At 37.4% G+C, this 22,334-nt stretch overlaps 1 protein-coding gene across 1 annotated transcript in view; it reads left to right on the top strand.

Annotated features, from left to right (window-relative positions):
• The window catches only part of NXPH2 (neurexophilin 2), a 115,668-nt gene extending 106,802 nt beyond the window's left edge, over positions 1-8,866 (top strand). The window contains exon 2 of the mRNA XM_063648455.1: positions 6,352-8,866. Coding sequence (XP_063504525.1) covers positions 6,352-7,095 — 744 coding nt within the window. The 3' untranslated portion in view covers positions 7,096-8,866. The remainder of the gene's footprint in view (positions 1-6,351) is intronic.
• The last annotated feature ends 13,468 nt before the right edge of the window (positions 8,867-22,334 follow it).

Below are 22,334 nucleotides of genomic sequence, written 5' to 3'. Positions count from 1 at the left end.
TTAAAGAAAAACTAAGGAGATCCAATTAAAGTATGGACTTTAGTTAGTAATAATGTATCAATATTGGTTTAATAGTTGTGGCAAATATACTATAGTGTTAGATGTTAACGGTACGGGATACTGAGTGCAGTGTCTGGGTGCAGGGTCTATGGGAACTCTGTATTATGCAGCTTTTCTGTAAACTAAAATTATTCCAAAATAAAAATGTTTATTAAAAAATATATAGTGAATACAGTTTTAAAAGTCTCTTCTGATATAATGTTTGCAGAGGAAGATGCTTTTTAGTTTATAAATTATTTCCATAATTTGTGACAGTTCTCACATCTGCTACTATAAAATTCATTGCAGCTTCTCTGCCTCTTGGGAAAAAATGCATTTAATTATCAGTAAAATTCAACTTTAGCTTGTTATGATGAATGATTTGAACCTGTCAGCTTTTCCCCCCTAAAAACAAAAGAACCAAAATGAAATACAGTCTTATTCCTCTACTCCCTTCCTTCCACCTGCTTCATTTAATTGATGAAGGCTTCTGCATTTATTAATCTTTTTGAGCTCTTCTGTAAGATGCAGAAAAAGCTAATATGATATCATTGTATCGAGCTAATGTGTGTGCTTTGTGAAACTGATACACCCTGCCAAGACATAAATTACTTAAGCTTTGATAAATGTGTTGAAATCAAGGAATGTTCAAACAGATAAAGCACAGCAATTTTTCTTTCTTCCCCTTTGTAAAACTCCATTTTATGCTTGAGGTTAAATGTTTTTGCATTATTATTATAATATGATGGGGGAAAAGACAGCAGGGATACTGAAATTAGCACGAAGAGCCCCAGCAAATACAAAAGTAACCAGGAATATACAGCTACGTGTTTTGTAGATAACATTTAACAATCTTGCCTTGGACAGAGTGGATTACCAACAGATTCAGAACCACCTACATTCTTCTCCCAGCATGTTGTATCACAGAAATTGTCTGTTCAGGAATGAGGGCACCTGCCAGACACTTTATATTCTCAGCTCCCTTTGCTGATTCATGTAGTAGATTGGAATCAAAGATCTATAAACACATTTTGTTGGCAAAGAGAGCTCACCTGGGATTTGGATGTGACTCAGATGCCAGTAAGACTAGAAACATAGGGAAACATTTGATTGATGTTCTGGGGTTGAGTGGGTTGATTTCTACTTGGTCATTAATTTATCACATGGCACTGAACAAGTTGCTCAATTAACCACTAATCAGTTTCCTGGAGGCTTGAGAATTCACAGAAACCTTTGGAGACACTTCTTGAGTAGGAGGCACAAGATTATCCATTGGACCATGGAAGAGCCATCAGTCATCGAATGCCTTTTGCCAAGAAATAGGCCCAGTAATTTCCGTCCATTCTTTTAGTCCTTACAGCCAAACAGCAAAGGAGATATAGGTGAGAAAACTGAGGTTCAGGTCATACACTTGAGCAAGGGGTGACAATGCCATTAGGCAATAAATCCTATGCTCTGATATGATGGAAACATCATATCAGGCTGCTTCCCTATTGGGAATATATGGGTAAGCAGTGGGGAGGTGGGCAGGCTTGTGGCTCATCAGCCTCCAATCTTCTGATTAGATCTTCATGTTGAGCATGTGGACTGGGGACTTGGGTCATATAACCATCTAGGTAGACCTGGTGTAGAAAAGGGTGCCTGAGCTCTCAATACTGATGTTATAAAGGGATGATTTATAACAAGAGGAAGGCTGAACAAGTTACACCAAGGCTGAAAGTTAGCAGGGGAGATAAAATTGTCATCTGTTTAAAGACATAGAGAAATATATTTGCCCTTTAAATTATATTCTTCTACTGGTAAATCACTGTCAGATAGCTTTTTGAGATTTGGGTTTAGATTTGGAAGTCAGCACTTGTGAGAACTGTCCGTGTATTTTAAAGTAATAAACGGATGAGGTTGTACACACTTTTTCCAACTTGACTAATGTTGTTGTCAAAACAAGCTAGAAATATGATGTGCTAAGGAAAGCCAAATTTTAAAAAAAGTGCTTTTATATAGATTTATGTATATATATACACATATATGTATATATATGTACTTTTTACCTAAGGTACTGCCAGTGAATGCTGTCACTGGAAGAGAGAAACATTATATATCTTTGCTATTAGCTAAATTTTATTATTTTTATTATATTGACTAATCTTAAAATCAAGGGCTCTTTGAGCAGGTTTGGACATGAACCGTAGTGTGTTAGAATGACTTTTTTTTAGAAATCTAATTTCATTTCAAATTCTCATATAGGGAACCTTTTCCAAAGAAGAAAACAACTTTTGTAAAAGCAAATAATGACACTCAATTTATCTGTTTGATAAGCTTAGAATGTTTTCTACTTTCATTTTTTTAAAGAGAGTCACATATATTTGGTTCATGTTCTCTTACAACATAAACTGCTATCAGGAAAGTTTTCAGATCTTTGAAAATGTCTCAGTAATGTCCTATTGCTATTATTATTACTATTATCATTATTATTGAGTAATCTGAGAACTATCACAATGAAAGTCCTAGGGACAAGAGAAGGATCTCTTAAGGTATCGGTGCCTATCATGTATTTGAAAGTGCACCAAGATCAGCTAAGACTACATGATTGCAAAACTTACTGGTTGTTGAATGATGGGCTCAATTCTTATGGGTTCATCAGTAACAGGAAAGTGAGGAGAAAATTGGGCAAAGCACTAAAATAAGAAAAATGAACCAGGCAGAAAAAAATTTAGGGGAACATACAGCATTAAACAAGCACTTTAAAGAAAAAGAGGGCATGTTGCTGCTGATAAAAGAATATTTTTATACTTGTGGTTGAAAAAATATTTTTGAATGAAAATGTATTTTAGTTCTGCTGATAAAGTGTCACGGTATTTGTAATAAAGTAGTTGATATTATGATATATAAAGGTAAGAACCAAGACATATTTTTAAAAGCAAGCTTAAAGGGGAAAATGTCAGAAGGGCTCTATCGCATGAAGTAGAAGAAGGAAGGTGGGAGTGAGAGAAGAAGTTCAGAAGCTGTACCAAATCAGGGAGTAGAGATTGGGAAGTAAGGGAGCACTTCTTGTAAACTAGATGTTCTGCAAATGGTAGGTGTGTCTGTAAGCATTTACCAAGCAGGGTAAATCTCATGAAATACTGGAAACAGGTGAAAAATAGGTAGTAGACTATTGGCAGCAAGAATCATGATCACAGAAGAGAAATTGGACCTTGATTAGCAAGAGCTTCTCATCTGCCCGTGCACCCTTGGCCCTCTTTCTGCAGAGATGCTGGGACAGGTCACTTGGACCAGGCTGTCTCTATTCTCAGGAAACAAGTCGGAATCAGAGTCTGGGTGTTGACCTCCATGGGCTATTACCAAATGATTGGAATGAAGTTTGCACACATCATGAGTAAGAGTATTCAAAGGACTGGACATGATGGTTCACTCCTGTAATCCCAACACTTTGAGAGGCCAAGGTAGGAGGATCACTTGAGGCTGGAGTTCAAGACCAACCTGGGCAACATAGCAAGACCTCATCTGTATAAAAATAAAAAATTAAGCCGAGCAGTGGCTCACACCTGTAATCATGACACTTTGGGAGGCCGAGGCAGGCAGATCACTTGAGGCCAGGAGTTTGAGACCAGCCTGGCCAACATGGTGAGACCCTGTCTGCACTAAAAACACAAAAATTAGTCAGGCATGGTGGTGCATGCCTGTAATCACAGCTACTCAGGAGGCTGATGTGCAAGAATTTCTTAAACCCTGGAGGTGGAGATTGTAGTAAGCTGAGATTGCACCACTCCACTCCAGCCTGGGCGATAGAGCAAGACTGTCTAAAAAAAAAAAAAGAAAAAAAAGGAAAAAAAATTAGCCAGGCATGGTAGTATGCACCTATATTCCTAGCTATTCTGGAGGCTGAGGAGGGAGAATCACTTTAGCCCAGGAGTTTGAGGTTGCAGTGAGCTATGATTATGCCTCCAGCCTGGATGACAGAGTGATATCCTGTCTCTAAAAATAAATAAATAGTATTCAAGGAACTGGAAGTCATTATGTTAAGTGAAATAAGATAGACACATATTCTCACCCATATGTAAAAGCTAAAAAACTTGATCTCATAGAAATAGAGAATTTTGATAGTACCAGAGGTTGGGAAGCATTTGAGGGTGGGATGGGGGAAATGAAGAGAGATTGATGGATGAGTACAAACGCAGTCAGATAGAAGAAATAAGTTCTAGTCCAGGCACGGTGGCTCATACCTGTAATCCCAACACTTAGGGAGGATGAGGCAGGAGGATCACTTGAGGCCAGCAGCTTCAGACCCCCTGGGCATCAAACTGAGACCCCATCTCTACCAAAAAAAAAAATTAATCCCATTTTTTAAAATAAAATAAAACAAGTTCTGACGTTCAACAGCAGTGTAGGGTGACTACATTATAGTTAGCAACAACGTGTTGTATATTTTAAAGTAGTTTGAAGGGAGGACTTGAAATATTCCCAATACATAGTAGTGATAAATATTCGAGATGATGTATACCCTAAATACTCTGACTTAATCATTACACATTTTATGCATGTATCAAATACTCATGTGTACCCCCATAAATATGTAAAATATTATATACCAATAAAAGAGAAAAAAAGTGTGCAAAATCAGAAAGCTGTAGTTACAGTATCAGAAATACTTTGAGCCAGAAATCCAGAGTAATGATCCCTCTTTCCCTGGGGAATCTGCCAGCCTTTCAACACCAGGAGAGAGAAAGGAGTATCAATTCAGGGTGTATAAGCCCCTAAGAAGAGGCCATATGGATTTAGGTTCTCAAAATGTAAGAATATGCATCATACCAATTTGTTCTGAATTTTTTAAAACTCCAGAAAAGCGGAAGAAAAGCTTCCAGGAAATTAACCAAAGGGAGAAGTATATGTTGTAGCACCCTCCCATCCTTACCAAAGCAAAAAATAATTTTAAAGAAACCTATCTATACATTTTGAGTCCTTGGATTCTTAAAGTGATTTGGGGACTAGACATAGGTGGAAACACTTTTCACAAAGTCTTGTTAGGATTTAAGCTTCTAAACTTTTATGAACATACAATAGATAACCTCGTGTTATCAAACTATACCATCTAGTCAAATGCAGTATTTATAATCCAGGCTATGTCTTTCATTTATTTTCAAAATTGGACTGAAAGCAATAATTTTGGGAATAATCTGAAAGCATTTTTACCAAGTGCTTTGCCAAGTTTGAAAGGGCTAGAGAAAGTACATAACCAAAGCCTCACTTCTTTCCTCATCCATTTAATCATGCTGACAGTTTTCCATAGAATCATTACAAGAGTGGTTTGTGCCGTTAGAGATAAGAGGCTGTGTTTCCACTAGAAACCTCTATTTTCCAGACTTTTTATAAATCATCCATAAATATTCACTCCATGCAACAGCATCATATATAGTGATTCTGTCCCTCAAAATCCATATCTACTTAACTAAATTATTTTTAGTAAACATGGGGACTCTTGTACTATACAAAGAATAAAAAGAAAAATAAAATGCAAATAAAGTCTTACATTTCAGTGGCTATGATTTGAACCAAAATACTGAGGAACCCATAAAACACATGCACATGACATTTTCTTAGCAATTATTTTAGGATATAATTCAGTTGTAATAAAATTTATTAACTCATATACAACCTATTAATTCAAAATATGCCTCTCTACATTACTTTCTGTTTTTATAAAGGCAACTAAATTTTTACTTATATTTTTTCAACTAAAACTTTTTGTAGAACTTTCTAATCCTCATCACGTGCCTTTTTTGTTACAGAGTTTGAGATGGAATTATATAAACAGCTATGAAATTACATGTTATAAGCCTTTGAACGTAATAATCCCCTTAATGTTTCCAAATATACTCAAAAGACATCAATATCATTCACAGTTTTTAGCTCCTTTGTAGATACCTTCAGCACTCTATTTTTGTCTTCCACCTGAAAGAAAAGAGTTGACAAGTTGATGATTATATCAAATGAGAAGTCAAAATATACTACCTCCCCCAATCTGGAAAATAGAATTGTGAAGATCAGGAAACAGAGACTAAAACCACATCAACCCATTAAAATGAAATACTTTGTTCTTAACCTCACCATTTTTAATTTTCATACTCACAATTTTCCATTGCTTGAATTACATGCTCATCTTGTTACACTGTTGAGCCCGGCTGTGTGTGTGAAATGCTGTCGAACAAGAATCTAAATAATGTTGAAAGAATTTCCCTTGCGCTTTGACTTCAGTTTGAGTGCGCAGTCACAGCACTAATCTAAAGTTTATTTCTCTTTCTTCTTTTCAAATAGCTATTTTGTGACAGTAAGGAAGTGGTGCATGCCACGGAGGGGCTGGATTGGGAAGACAAAGATGCTCCAGGGACGTTGGTCGGCAACGTGGTGCACTCAAGGATCATCAGTCCCCTGCGCCTGTTTGTTAAACAGTCTCCGGTGCCCAAGCCCGGCCCCATGGCGTATGCAGACAGCATGGAAAACTTTTGGGATTGGCTGGCCAACATCACGGAGATTCGGGAGCCATTGGCAAGAACTAAACGGAGGCCAATAGTAAAAACAGGAAAATTTAAGAAAATGTTTGGATGGGGTGACTTTCATTCCAACATTAAAACTGTCAAACTCAATCTCCTCATCACAGGGAAAATTGTTGACCATGGAAATGGAACCTTCAGTGTGTATTTCCGACATAATTCAACAGGCCTGGGCAATGTTTCAGTGAGCTTGGTACCACCCTCCAAGGTGGTGGAATTTGAAGTTTCCCCCCAGTCTACCTTGGAGACCAAGGAATCCAAATCTTTCAATTGTCGCATTGAGTATGAAAAAACAGATCGGGCAAAAAAGACCGCCCTGTGCAACTTTGACCCATCCAAGATCTGCTACCAGGAGCAGACTCAGAGCCATGTGTCTTGGTTGTGCTCCAAGCCCTTCAAGGTCATTTGCATTTACATTGCCTTTTACAGTGTTGATTATAAACTCGTGCAAAAGGTGTGCCCTGACTACAATTACCATAGTGAGACCCCATACTTATCTTCTGGCTGATCTTCCTGCTGTGGTGGAAATGAGGGATACATATATATTTGATTAGAATGACCAAGAAACAAGCCCAGCTCTTTATGATAAAGGATCCCTTTTGTTTCTGGCAGTGCACAATAGTTCCCTATCAGGTTTTCAAATTTAAAAAAAGAAAAAGAGACATCTTTAAATGTGAAATTTGTTTGTTTCTATCATAGGTACCTTTATCTAAAAAGTTAAACTGTTTATGAAACCATCACTTTCATGCAAGATGACTAAGTTCTAGAAATCTTATTGTTTCTCTGAAAGAAACATCAATGATAGCAATATGTGACAAGAAGGAACAAAGTTATGCATGTGATAAACATTGCTCTTGAAATGAGCCTGCCTTTGAAATATGTTTTGGAAGGTTACTGCAGAAATAGCAGATGCAGTAAAGGAAAATATTGTATTTGATAGACGAATTGTGTTTTTGACATTGGAACTCTTTATTAATATTTCTATCTTTTCCCCCATCCATCTGTGCTGTTATTGATATGAGAGAAGAAAAGGTAAAATGTGTTTCAAAATTCATGTGTGAAGTTACAGTGCCACAGTGGAACCAAGTTCCTTATCATCTGAGCTACAGTTGTGTGGAATGTGATTTAAGCACTTAGCCCTGTGTTGGTCACCATTCTTATGATTCCCCCTGAGTTTGAATACTGATGTAATGGGAAAGCAAATCTGAGAATAAGTTTGTTGAACAATAACAAAAATCATGATGCTTTTAGACTCCTCTGATAAATTCAAATGCCGTGGAATTAATCAAAAAATGACAAAATTGTATGCATCCTATAGCTTAGAGCTTTATTCAATTGATTTGATAGTGTGATTCTTTACACATGTGTAGAACAGCTCTGAAGTTGAGAGAAAGTGCTTGTTTCCTAGACTAGAATAGAAAACAAAAGTGGGAAGTAGAGGGAGGAAATTTCAGGATTATGGATTCATTATTTCTAGCCTCCCAGATTAAGTTCTCCTTGCATTTAGTTAATATTTGAATAAGAGATCAAACTCTATGTGGAAATAGAGAGTTATATTTAAACATTTCTAATTATTAAGTGCTGACAACCAAGATACCTGGCTTACCAGACTTTTGAAATGACTTTCAAATTAATGTCACTTCACAGTCAGTGCCCTTCTCATCTTCCCTGTGGGGGTGAATAGCAGTCCTATATGGTAGAACTGAATGATCATTAAATTAGAACAGAAACAGGGGTCTGGTTGGCCAAGAAAAAGGCTTCTAGAACTCAGGACGCTCATGGAATGGTCACTTTTTTTTACAATAGATGTTAACTTCTTTCTCCCTTCTTATCTGTAAAATATTAATTAAAGTAAAACATTAAATTCAGGACTAAAGGAAGAGAAGTCCTAACCAACAAGAAATACTCTTACCACACTGTTCAAAAAACCAAGAGCTCTGTTCTCTATTTTATATCTTCATTTCTTTCCTTTTACCGGTAATATCTGCAGTGTTCAATTTTTGTCTTTTGTAAAAATTGTACTAAGCTTAGTGTGTGGTAGTACAGGCTTGAAGTTCTTGCTCTGAGTTCACCACGTGTTTTTGTAATTTTGTGGTTGGTGATTAATATTTTGAGACATCTTTTTATTTTCACCTAGAAACAAGAGTAAAATATTATTTATTGTAAAATACGTGGGAATCATATATGTATATATATACTTAGAATTTTCTGTGTACAGAGAAAGTATGTGTACACATTTCTATGTAAATAAAAAGAATTTGCTAGATCTGTCACATTAATCCTGGGTGGTTATTTTTTAAAGACTCTGTTTTCCTTGTTTCTTTTCCTCACAAGGGCTTATTCTGTGCATGTGTGTGTGTGTGATACCAATTGAACAAGAAGGTTTCCCTTAGATACATGTTAAATAGGCATCTTGGCTGTGGAGATTTTAAAGTAGGGCAAAAGAATAACTCACATAAAACATTTTGTACATAGCATGGCATCTAGTAAGAAAGAACTCTACTTGTGAGCTGCCATTATGATTATTATTGTTTTGACATGAAGTAATGAGGTTTAAAACTATCTGATGTTCAAAAGTTGAGAGATATGAACATTATTTCTATGCTAAAAAAAAAAAAAAAAACCTGTAAATCGATTTATACAGTTCTTAGATGTTAGCAGGGTTTGTGGAATTTTTTTAAAGTTTCCCATAAGCTTGTTTGTAAGTTGGAGTAGAATATATGCCACATATATTTCTAAGTCATAATTTCATTTCAAAGCATACCTAACTGTCAGTAATGGTACTTGGAACAATATAAATCAGAGCCCACTTAAGCATGCAAATACACACATTTCTACAAAACCATTTTTTGCCCTTTAGTACTGCTATTGAGGAAAAAGACATTCATGGAAGCTAATTTTGCACTCAGTCACAAACTGTTTAAAAACTAAAGCAACGGAACTTTTAAACATATACACATATTAACATATAGAAGAGTAATATTTCAAAGAGAGTGCAACCTACACTACCTTCTTAATCCTCTTATTTGACAGACAGGAAAACCCAAGTCCCCATGAGGGTAATGATGTGCCCGCTAGTAAATGGCAAACCCAACTGAAATGTATTTCTCCTGACTCCTAGTCCCAGCTCTTGTGTTACATAAGAAAGGTAAATTGAAACAGGTATTCAAGACAGCAAAAATTAATGCAATGAATTTATAACAAGACAGGACCCAGTAGCCAAAACTGAACCTGAAAATGGTGGAAATAACCTCCCCCTAAAATATTTAGGAAAATAATTTATCTGTGATCACAAATTTTTTTAAAACTGAAACTACAGAAAAGTAAGTCAGGATAAATCCAAAGTAAGTCAGGTTAAATCCTTATATCCAAAGATAGGAGTCCTGGAATACATTAGCAATATGACTGGCTAAGAATTAACAGCAGTAGAACACTACATTGGGAAGTTTTCAGGTGATTATGGCACTTGAGTATATATTTTCACAGGAATTGGTATGTTTTGGGGAATATCTTGATTGCCTAAAGGTTTGATTTCACCTCATAAAGAATTTTAAATTAATTAACTGGCCTGTAAAATATAGAGGATGGAGTCATGCATTCTTACTTGCAGGGAGACTAAAGTTAACTCAATGTTGATTAATCAGAACTCTCAATAAATGACAACTTAATATTGCCAATTGCAAGAGACAAATCAGGAAAACAAGTTCATATTAGAGATTATTTTTTCTTCAGAAAAGTCTTGTAGATGATACTCAAAGATCATTTCATCTTCACCCCAATCTCCTACCCCGTATTGTGAGGTCTGGAATCCTGGGAACATAACCCATTCTGCTTCAACTTCCCTTCTCTACATTCAACTCAGCTGTCCCATAAATACAGACAGTCCCTGATATACAATGGTTCAACTTACAATTTTTTGACTTTACAACGTTGCAACAGCCATATGCATTCAGTAGAAACAGCATTTTGAGTACTCGTACAACCATTCTGTTTTTCACTTTCAGTAAAGTACTCAATAAATGACATGAAATATTCACCACATTATTATAAAATGGGCTTTGAGTTAGATTATTTTACCCAGTTATAGGCTGATGTGTCTGAACACATTAAAGGTAGGCTAGGCTGAGCTATGACGATCGATAGATTAGGTGTATTAAATGCATTTTTAATTTAGGATTTTCAACGTACAATGGGTTTATCAGGACGTAACCCCGTGTGTTGAGGTGCATCTGTAGTACTTAATCTATTTTCTAAAATAATGAGTTAACTCTTTTGTGTCCTCCACAGCACCTGGTAAAGTGTATAGTATGTTAGGGTTCTCCAGAGAAATGGAACCAATATGACATGTAGAAAAATGTATAAGAAGATGTGTTATCCTCATACATGGAGAGAATTGGCCCACACAATTATGGAGGCTAAGAAGTTCAATCATATACCCTCTGTAAGCCGGAGAACCAGGAAAGCTCATGGTTCAAGGTCAAAGGCCCTAGACTAGGAGTTCCAATATCCAAGGGCAGGAGAATATGGACGTCCCAGCTTAGCAAGAGAATGAGAGCAAACTCGCTGTTCCTTTACCTTTGTGTTCTATCCAGGCCCTCACTAGATAGGATGGTGCCTACCCATATTGCTGAGGGTGGATCTTCTTTACTCAGTCTACTGATTTAAATGCTCATCTCTTCCAGAAACACCCTCACACCCTTAGAAGTAATGTTTTACCAGCTATATGGGTATCCTTTCACCCAGTCAAGTTGACACTTAAAATTAACCATCACAAGTAGGTACTTGATCAATATCTGTTGCTTGATTTTTTAAAAAATCTCCAGTGCAATACACTGATTATTCAAGACCCACTCTACCCACATCGTAAGAGTTATTTTGCACCATTTCAAACATGAGCACCTTGCTTCAGCTGAACACAATACCCACAGAATGTTAGCTCTCAGAAGCACAGAAATTTAAAAGCCAGAAACAATTTTAGAAAACATCTAGAATGAGTTTTCTTTATCAGCTAAAGAAATGGAGTCCTGGCTAGGTTTAACAGTCTTGTTATACTTACTGTCTTTCCTGCCTGGGCAAAGCCATTCGTCATCTTCTTTATTCCTCCAAATCACTGATGTTCCGTATCTGGGATAGGAACTCCCAGCTGTCCACCAAAATTCATTCTACTTCTCTATTGCAATGGAAAGGTCAACTGTGTGGCTAGCCCTGCATCTCATGTAGTATGGTGTGGCCTTGTTACTGAGCCACAGCTAGTGGAGTGTGAGAGGAAAGGGTGTGTGCATTTTTAGGAGTAGACTCACCCAAGAATGTTCCCATGCTTCTCTGTGTTCTTTTCCCTTCGTCTGACTGGGATAGATGCCCTGAGGACACATTGGTAGAGACAAAGAAATCCCCAGTTTGAATACTTTTCTGATAATGGAAAAAGGTCACTCAACTAACCCCAAACCTACCCTGGACTGCTATATGAGAGATAAGCAACTGCATTGTTCTTTAATCATTAAAATATTAGGATGAATGTGTTACTGCAGCTTGGCATGACCTAACAACAACATTGCACAAAATCTTCTCTATCTATATACTCTAGCACACTCTGATCTTTGTCTAGTTGAATTGTGTGTTTGAGTCTATGCTAGGCATTGCAGTAATAATTTAATGTGCACAACTTTGAGTTTGCCCTGTTACTCATACTTCTTTACGTTTTCCATCACCTAAAATATAGGTTCTCCATATTTTATACTTTTTGAATGTTTCACAATGCCCAGATAAAGCTGTTATCTTAAAAAGTGTCATATATATGGTATTAAACTGCATTGAAAGATATGTAGGGAAGTTGTTTACTTAAATACGTGTGTTTTCCAAAAGATCCATATAAAATAGATGTGGAGAATTCTTAAGATAAGGAAACAAAAATTCAAGAATCATGCTAATTCCAGTTCCCGTACTAAGGCAAGGAAGATGAGTATACATTTTTTTCTATCTTTCTTTTTGTTGGTAATGCACTACTTTAATTTCTAATTCAAAAGGTACCAAAATGGTATACAGAGGAAGGCCTCCTTCCTACTTCTTTTCCATAGCTACCTTGTGCCCTTCTCCAGAGACAAGCCAGAGTATAGATTTCTTGTCTATCCTGGCAGAGATAAATTGGTATGCTTTTTGTTCTCACTCGTATGTGGGAGTTAAAAAAAAAAAAAGCTGATCTCATGAAGGTAGAGATGTAGTTCGATAGGTATCTGAGGCTGGAAAGGGTATATTGGAGGTGGTGAGAGGGGTTGGTTAATGGACACATACAGTTACAGAGAAGGAATAAGTTTTAATGTTCTATAGCAGGATAGGGTGACTATACTTAACAACAGTGTATTATGTATTTCGGAATAGCTACAAGAGAGGACTTGAAATGTTCCCAGCCCAAAGGAATGGGAAATACTCGAGGTGATACCGTAAATATTCTGACCTGATCGTTATGTATTCTATCCGTGTAACAAAATATCACACGTACCCCATAAACATGTACAAAGATCGGGTATCAATAAAAATATATATATTTTTAAATTATAGGTTTTTTAAGTATTTTATTTTTATTTATTTATTTTGAGATGAAGTCTCACTCTATCACTCAGACTGGAGTACAGTGGTGCAATCTCAGCTCACTGTAACCCCTGTCTCCCAGGTTCAAGCAATTCTTCTGCCTCAGCCTCCCGAGTAGCTGGGATTACAGGCGTAGGTTTTTGAGGTATTTTAAATTATTACAAATGTTTCCTTCCATTGCCTGGGATGCTCCATTTTGTGTGTATTCTGGCTAATTGAAGCATTGTGATGCACTAATTCATTATTGTTTCCTTTAAATAAATAGCTTTTAAATGTCAAAAAAAGAAAATTTTTGATTTAAAAATACTACCTATAATCCCATTACTAATAAATTAAATATATTTGTTCTATGTTTTTCTTCTCAGTTTTATTTATATATGGATGTGTTTGTGTGTGTATCTGTGTGTATATATGTAGTTTTGTGTGTGTGTGTGTCTGTGTGTCTGTGTGTATGGAGTTTTTACGGAGTTGCAATCATGTACTATGTGGTAATGTAATAAACACAACATTATATCTGATATTTAAAACTTTTGACCAGAATAAAAAGACACTAAGAACACTTCCTGAGAAAACTATGTGGAAAATAGTGCATGGCTGGATATGAAGTCACAAATGGGGTACCCCCAGGATTGTGTGAATAATGGGATGCCCTCTACCTTCTTTCTTGTTATCCACCCTAGGATAAAGAGAAGTCCAATATAATTATTCTAGTCCCTGAAACATAATTTTGCAAAACTTGGTGGGTCAAACAGAAAGTACAAGCTGGGGGTGGTTGTTTATGCCTGTAATCCCAGCACTTTGGGAGACCAAGGGAAAAGTATTGATTGAAGCTAGAGTTCCAGACCAGCCTGAGCAACATAGTGAGACCTCTACCAAAAAAAAAAAAAAAATTAACAAATTAGCTGGATGTGGTGGTGCACACCTGTAGTCCTAGCTACTTAGGAGGCTGAGGCAGGAGGACCACTTGAACCCAGGAGTTCAAGATTGCCGTGAGCTCTGATTGCACCACTGCACCCCAGCCTGAGTGACAGGGCAAGACCCTTTCTCTAAGAAAATTAAAAAAAAAAAAAAAGTTTTTCAATTACAAATCTGTTTTAGGAAGATTAAGCTCAGATCCCACTCCCAATAGAATCTGGGAAACCAACTCATTCTCAGAGTCCCTGTGACATCCATTTTGGCAAATAGAACCTATCATTATCATAATCCCACTCCACTCACTTTATGAAAGAATCATGCAAATCATAGCATTATAGAAGTGAAAGAAACTTTACAGAGAAAAGAAGCTAATATTTATTGATGCCTACTCTGGTCGGCCACCATCCTAGATAATTTACAAATAAGCACAGTCTTTGGAGTTAATCCAACCTGGATTTATGTCTTGAATCTGCCATTTAATAGCACTATGAATTTAAGCCAGTTATTCAACCTCTTTGAGTTTCAGTTTACTTACCTGCAAAATGGAGTTATAATAACTGTCTCACAGTGTTGTTTATATCACACAGATTATGAGCAGTAAAGGAAGATAAGAACTTTAAACTACAATACTCTTAGTATTATTTTTTTGCTACCAATTACTTTTATATTGTATAAACATATCAAGGTCAATGTAAATAATTAGATGTCATTATTTTTATTCAAAATCTCTCCCTCCAAAATTACCTCATATATCATAACAAATATCTTCATTACTAGGCTGAAATCCATATTTGCAGGTACACTTCTCACTTGCCTTCAGAGAGATGTCTACTTTCCATCCATATTTAAAAGAAATTGAAAATTTAGACCTAGAGTGTTGCATAGAGAAAATCAAAGGTTTTTCTTTAAAAAAGGGCCTTCATATTACAAAGTCCGGATTTCTTTTAGGTAGAAAATAAATATTGCACTTAACAAAAAAGCAAAGCAAAAAACTCCAATTTTACTTAGTAGATTCCGCTTAACAAAACAGCGATCACCAAAGGAAAACGTACGGCAAAAAAGAGGTCTGGACATGGTGGGCACCTGGTCAATAATCTTGCTCTTTACTTTTAATTTTACGTCAGCATAATCCATGTTACATTGCAGCTGCTTTGTACAGTGTGGCCTTGCCCATTGTGCCCTGTCTGTAACACTGGGAACGAGCATCTCACCCACACTGGGCCAGTCAGAAGCCTTCTCTGTGAATTTAGAGTGAAGACCAACAGACAGTTCATCTTGGAACATTACACTTACGAGATGTTGGACATAATGTTTTCCAAAATCTAAGTAAGAGAAGCAAGTGAAACTGTCCTGCAAAAAGAGAAAAATGGAAGCAAACAGTCAGAAAGGAGCAGAGAGGAGAAAAGGCAAGACCGGAAAGTACTCCAGTCTCTCATTCCAGTTCATTCCTGAAGGCTGGCTGCAATTTCTGCCTTTGGGTGCAGCAAGGGAGCTCTATGTATCATTGTAATAAGCTTTCCTTAAAAATATTTTTTCTATAGATAACTGTATTAGTCAGACACCTAACAGAAAACAAAGGTCACTCAAATGGTCTAATACTCCTGTGGGAGAAGTATACATCCCCACTTGTTTGACTTTGGGTTTGACTGTGTTACATGCTTTGGCCATTTGAATGTGAGTGAACTTGACATTTTCCCTATCCAGGTAGAAGCTTTACATGCAATTGTAGGGTTTGAGCTGAGCTCTGTCTTGTGCTTTTGCCTATACCAACAGAACATCATATTCTTTCAACCTGGGATCCAGAATGAGAAGACACTTGAACCTGGGCCACAGCCAAATCCACAGCTCTGATGTTTCATGAGAAAAATACTAATGCCTATTGTTTTAAACTACCAAAACGTTGGAGTTGTTTGTTGTCACAATAACAGCTGACAAATACAGTGAAGGGCCCATAGATTAGCAACAGCTGAAGGCCCTTGCCATTGTTAGGCCAAAGATAAGAGAAGAAAATGTACACTGAGAGCCAGCAAGAACAAGAGTGTGAAGAAAAGGCTGTCCATCCTGGTGGGAGCTATGATCAAGGAGTGTAGTTACTGCTCAAATGAGAGCAAAGAAGGAAGATCCAGATCTCTCTTTCTTCTTACTCTCAAATTTGACAAGGCTTCCCACTGCCAAGCCCAACCAGAAGTCAACCAACATGATGACCCAAGAGACTGAGTCCACAGGGCTCAGCATTCCAGAGCATAGAGCAAGAGAGTGGCCAGACACCAACCACACACCAACCACTTGCCAATAGCAGAGAATGGATGGAAACTAGGAGAAGAAGGGAAAATGTAGAATAACCCAAAAAAGCAGTTCAAATTGGCTTATGTTACATGCAGCCAATCAAGAGTCCTAATGCCAAACATAAATTTGATTTACATGAAGAATTCCAGAAACATAACAATTTCAGAAAAAATTCTCAAAATGAGCATAGAGATCATATGTTACTAGTAAGCTAGAAGTTTCTTTACTTAAATGAATCCCTTCCAATAAAACAGGAATCATATTTTACTAAAGAGATTCCATGTTACCTAGCATCATTTCATGAATTTTGTGTGTTACAGTAAGTACTTCATCTGGATAATGACATTAATAGTAGATTTGCATCTCTTTTAGCATCAGTTTGGATTGTTGTACTTCTACTTTCCCAGTCATATAATGTAGAAAAATACTTTGCACTATAGTTCTCAAAGATTTTAGGTAACATAAAACATAGAGTGTTATTTTGCAAAAGACAATCCTGAGTTGTTGGATTCTACAAGTGATTTATTCTGCTACGTCACGGGAAAACAAATGCCCTTTCCAACTGACTGAGACTCTTTTCATTTGTCAACTATTGATCCCCTCCCACAACCTGTCTTCTTAGTTCCATGATTCTTCTGGAGGTTAAACCAGTAAAGCCCATTCCCATTTATTTCTTCCTACTTTATGTTGTGGTATCACCATCGATAACATCAGAGCAGCCAGCCACTCATCTTCAGTTAGTAGCAAAGTGGCAGACTAGAAGGAAGGTTTTAGAGGTTGCCTAAGCATTTCCTTTCAGGACCCAATAATATAAATTAAGCCTTGAAAGCAACTATGGAATACATATTTTTTAAAAATATTTCCTTTAAATTGTATGTGCAGTTATACCTGCAGTGCCCCTTTGTTTGCCATTTTAAGCAAAAAGCGAGAGGAAAAGTCATAATAGGCAACAGCATATGGCGTGTTAAATAGGAGGCCGGCAGGTTACAAGAGGGAGAATGAAGGGAATGGGCCAAACTGAAAGTCAAGGAAAAAATCTGCATCACTCCCAAATACCATGCTCTTGATAATTTATTTCCTGGGTCTACTCTTGATATTCCCCTTACTTTTAGCTCCTCACATCCTTCTGAAAAACATTTTGTTACCTGAAGACTTGTATTGCTTTTAACTCATGAATAACTACTTCCTACTTCTGAGCTGTTTTGCAAAGAAAAAGTTATCTCTTCCTTAAGCCTTTCCAATTAAATTGACACTATTATGAATACTGCAAGCGCCAATCCTCCATAAACATTTAGAGTACCCAACACCACCCTATATTGTAAAACTAAGAGGTCAAAAAAAAAAAAAAGCGTATGTGTCTGTCTAAATAATTGTTGCTGATTCCTTTAGGTGGATCAGTAATTTTGTCATTTGAAGGATATTGTCATCTGAATTGTACTGACTTTCTGTTTAGACTGGAAGCTACACAATTAAAGAAAAAATAAAAGGTTTCCTCTCAGCTTCTTTTCCAGCCTGTGAAATATTAGTAGGTTGTTTGCTCCCACTGGTGCTTTACCAATATTATTAAAGATAACAGTAGATCGGTCTACAACTGCTTATTTACTTACACTCCATCTGTCCAAGAAAAGCATTTAAAGTGGCTTGTAAAAATAGATTTGCAGCCTACATTGATGCTCACTAAGAATGAGTGGCATAATCGATTAGCAGAGTCTGCGTGGATATGGGAAGGGGAGTCAGTGCATATGCCATTCTAGTTTAGTATATATAAAAAATAAAACCAGGCCAGGCGCGGTGGCTCAGGCTTGTAATCCCAGCACTTTGGGAGGCCGAGGCGGGCGGATCATGAGGTCAGGAGATCGAGACCATCCTGGCCAACACAGTGAAACCCCGTCTCTACTTAAAAAAATACAAAAAATTAGCTACTCGGAAGGCTGAGGCAGGAGAATGGCGTGAACCCGGGAGGCGGAGCTTGTAGTGAGCCGAGATTGCGCCACTGCACTCCAGCCTGGGCGACAGAGCGAGACTGTCTCAAAATAAATAAATAAATAAACAAATAAATAAATGAATAAATTAAACCAAATTTTTAAGGAAAATGTAAGTGAATAATCACATAAAAGTATAAATAAATAATCATGTAAATTTATTAAAGATCTTTCCAAATTCAACACTAAAGTGGAAGCCATAAAACAAAAGACTGATATATTTGATAACTAAATTTTTTTAAATAATCCTGTATAAGTAAAAATGAATAATCATATAAATTTATAAAAGGGCTTTCTGGCCTCGCCTGGTGGTCCATGCCTGTAATCTCGGCACTTTGAGAGGCCGAGGCAGGCAGATCATGAGGTCAGGAGTTCAAGACCAGTCTGGCCAATATGGTGAAACCCCATCTCTACTAAAAATACAAAATTAGCCCGGCGCGTTGGTGTGCACCTGTAGTCCCAGCTACTCAGGAGGCTAAGGCAGGAGAATCGCTTGAGCCCGGGAGGCGGAGGTTGCAGTGAGCTGAGATAATGCCACCTCACTCCAGACTGGGTGACAGAGCAAGACTCTGTCTCAAACAAAGAAACAAAAAAAGGTCTTTCCAAATACATCACTAAAGCAGGAGCCATTAAACAAAAGACCAATAAATTTGACAACTAATTTTTAAAATATCAGAACAGGCCACAAAAAAGGTAAAAAGAAAAGAAAAACTGGAAAGTGGCAACACTCATTAAATACAGTGTTAATACCCTTTAAGTCTATAATACCCCTTCTAGTCAATAATCAAATATATTCTCCACAATAATATAGACAGAGAACATTATATTAGCTCCACCCAATAGAAAACCCAACTTAGGAGATGATTTAACCTAACGAAGTTTTTATTTTTTGCAGGTAATGTAAGTCTCGGGGTAAGCTGTCTGGAGTTGTTATGGAAGCATCATGACGTAGCCTTGCCGACAGGGGCCAGGCTTTTCCTGCTGTACCAGCCTTAGCAGGTGGCTTTTATCCCCTTCTCACTTGATGGTGACAACCTGCAGCAAAAATGCAGTCTTATATCAGGCAGAAGGAAGAGACACAGGGCAAAAGTAAAATGAAACAAGCTGGCATATCCACCCTCATTTTAAAGGGCTTTCCCCAAAGTTCCTCTTGGCAACTTCCAGTTCTCATTAGCCAGAACTGTGCCATATGGCCAACCCGAGCTGCAAGGTAGGCTGAGAAATTCAGTTGTTGTTGTCATTTAATTTGACAGATGACATCCCTGAATAAAATTGAAGTATTTTCACTAAAAAAGAAGCGGGGGATGGATATTGGGGAAGCAAGTTACAGTTGAACCACAAGCATGAGCCTGTCATTCAAAGGAAGAAGAAAGGAAAGAAGGAATGGATGGGGGGAGGAAGGGGAGGAGGGAGAAATTACAGGATGGAGGGAGTAAGAAGGGAGAGAGCTCAAGAGGGAGGGTGGAAGGAAGGGTGAGGAAGATAAATGGTTAGTAAATATATGAAAAGCTTTTGCCGTCACTATTGTCAAATTAATGCGAATGAAGGTTTGTTTTCCACCTAACAAACTGAAAATTTTAAAAATATTGACCAAGTTGAAAGGTATGGAAGAAAGCAAATTTTCTCATAGTCCGCTTTCTCAAAGAGAATTTGGCAATATTTTCAAAAGCCATACAGGCTTTGCTTATTCTTTGATCCAGCTCCTGCACTGCTAAGAAGCCAGTCATAGATAAGCGTAAAGATTAAGTGATAAGGCTATTCTCTGGAGCATCAGTATTAACACAAACATATTAGAAACAACTGAAGTTTTCAGATAGAATTGTTAAAAATATTGAGGCACTTCTATGCAACAGAATTTTGCACAGTCATATAAATTGATGATGTGAAAGAAAATTCTGTTGAGACAAGTCTATCAAAGGCAGGTGAGTAACATTTAACAGAGGTTATTTTTAATTCACACCAACACATAGAATAGTGTGCACTGGGGTCCTCAACATTTTATTGCACAAAGCATAGTTGGAATAGTTTGGACTTGAAAATCATTCTAAGGCAGAAGAAACTAGATAGCTACCCTTCCCCAAAAAAACTCTTCACAAAGCACCCATCAATTGCCCAGCTTTCAGCAAGGCTATTTTCTGATGTATTCTACAAAACAAACTATTTCCAAAATGTATGCCAAAGGAAGTAAATAAAGTTATTTGGCAATAAAGCCAAATAACAAATGATTATTTATTGAGGACATTTACCAAAAATAACAACTGTAGTTAAGAAATAAACGGCAGCCTTTCTTTTTGGCAAAAATCATGAAGGCGTTTTTTGTTCAGGTCTTTTCTAACTCAATATAATAAAACCCTATCAACTGCATATAAAAAATGATTATCTTTCTGTTCACAGTAGTGAGGGATGCAGGGAGATCAGGCAATTAACTCACTCACAAATAATATAATTATGTAAGAAACAGTCAAGGGGAACATTTCAAAACACATCTTGGTATTACCCAATTGGAAATTCTTAACTCTTTTATCCCCAAATCTTCTCAAACTGACTCTCATACCGATTCTGTTTGAGTATCAGCATAGGGGGTTCCATGCTGAGTGTTAGCACCTTAGTTCAAGGACATGTCAATGAAACCAAAAATAATTATAACTGAATATTATTTTTACTTGACTTTCTTATAAGATGGTAATGACTATAACATGGCAGAATAGCTGTGTCTGAAGACCACGTGCTACATACAAGATGTTGACTTGAGATACAACTTTAGTTATGAGATATCTGGCCAGGGTAAGGGTACAGTGTTGATGCAATGATAAATAATGGGTACATAAGTTGTATAAACAAGGGACTGGGCTTCCAGCTTCCTCAGATTGTGGATTTCTTCCTCATTGTTTTTGTTTGTATTTATTTATTTAGAGACAGAGTCTTACTCTATTGCCAAGGCTGGAATGCAGTGGTGAGATCTCAGCTCACTGCAACCTCTGCCTCCCAGGTTCCAATTATTCTCCTGCCTCAGCCTCTTGAGTAGCTAGGATTACAAGCATGTGCCAACACACCTGGCTAATTTTTTATTTTTTGTTGAGACAGGGTTTTACCATGTTGGCCAGACTGGTCTCAAACTCCTGACCTCAAGTGATCCACCCACGTCAACCTCCCAAAATGTTGGGATTACTGGCATGAGCCATCGCTGCCAGGTCCTTCATTGTTTTTGTTCATTGTTTCTCCCTAGTACTAACTAAAGTGACCCCTGGTGTGCTCAATAACTTACGTTTAGTTTAGTTCAGTAGAGACACAATGTTCTGGATGCATCCATTAAGGGCCATAATCGTAAAATTAATAAGAGTTCACCTGTCAAATGGTTCTTTAAAAGCTTAGCTGATGTGTTGGTCAGTATTCCAGCAGGAACAGATAATACCCTGAAGAGGTATTTTGAAAGAAATTTAATAAAGGGACTACTTACAGAGGAATTGCACGAGTAGGGTAACTACCAAGAGTTGTTGAGTCATCCAGGGAAGTCATCCATAGGAAGTCCCCACTACCCCAGGCTTGAAGGAGAAAGGAAGGAAACAGCGTTACAAAAGCTCAGTGAGATGGAACTATGGGAGAGGAGATGACAGACAAGAGCTGCAGCCATCAACGATTTCAAAACACATCCTGCACTACCAGAACCTTAGCTAGGAGCAAGGAGAAAAGACAGGAAGAAACACCTCCACTTTTCTCTCCTCCTGCCTTCTAATCTGTTGGTGACTTCTACTAACCAATCCAACCATGAGCCAATAAGCAACGGAGACCACAAGGTGTAATACGTAGAGGTCAGAATCTCATGGGACAAGGCTGGGCACGGTGGCTCACACCTGTAATCCCAGCACTTTGGGAGGCTGAGGTGGGTGGATCACATAAGGTCAGGAGTTTGAGACCAGCCTGGCCAACGTGGCAAAACCCTGTCTCTACTAAAAATAAAAAATTAGCTGGGTGTAGTGGC

This window comes from Pongo pygmaeus, chromosome 11, assembly GCF_028885625.2.
Source record: "Pongo pygmaeus isolate AG05252 chromosome 11, NHGRI_mPonPyg2-v2.0_pri, whole genome shotgun sequence".
NCBI lineage: Eukaryota > Metazoa > Chordata > Mammalia > Primates > Hominidae > Pongo > Pongo pygmaeus.
Note: the sequence above shows the minus strand (reverse complement) of the source record. Positions and strands in the feature narration are given on the sequence as shown.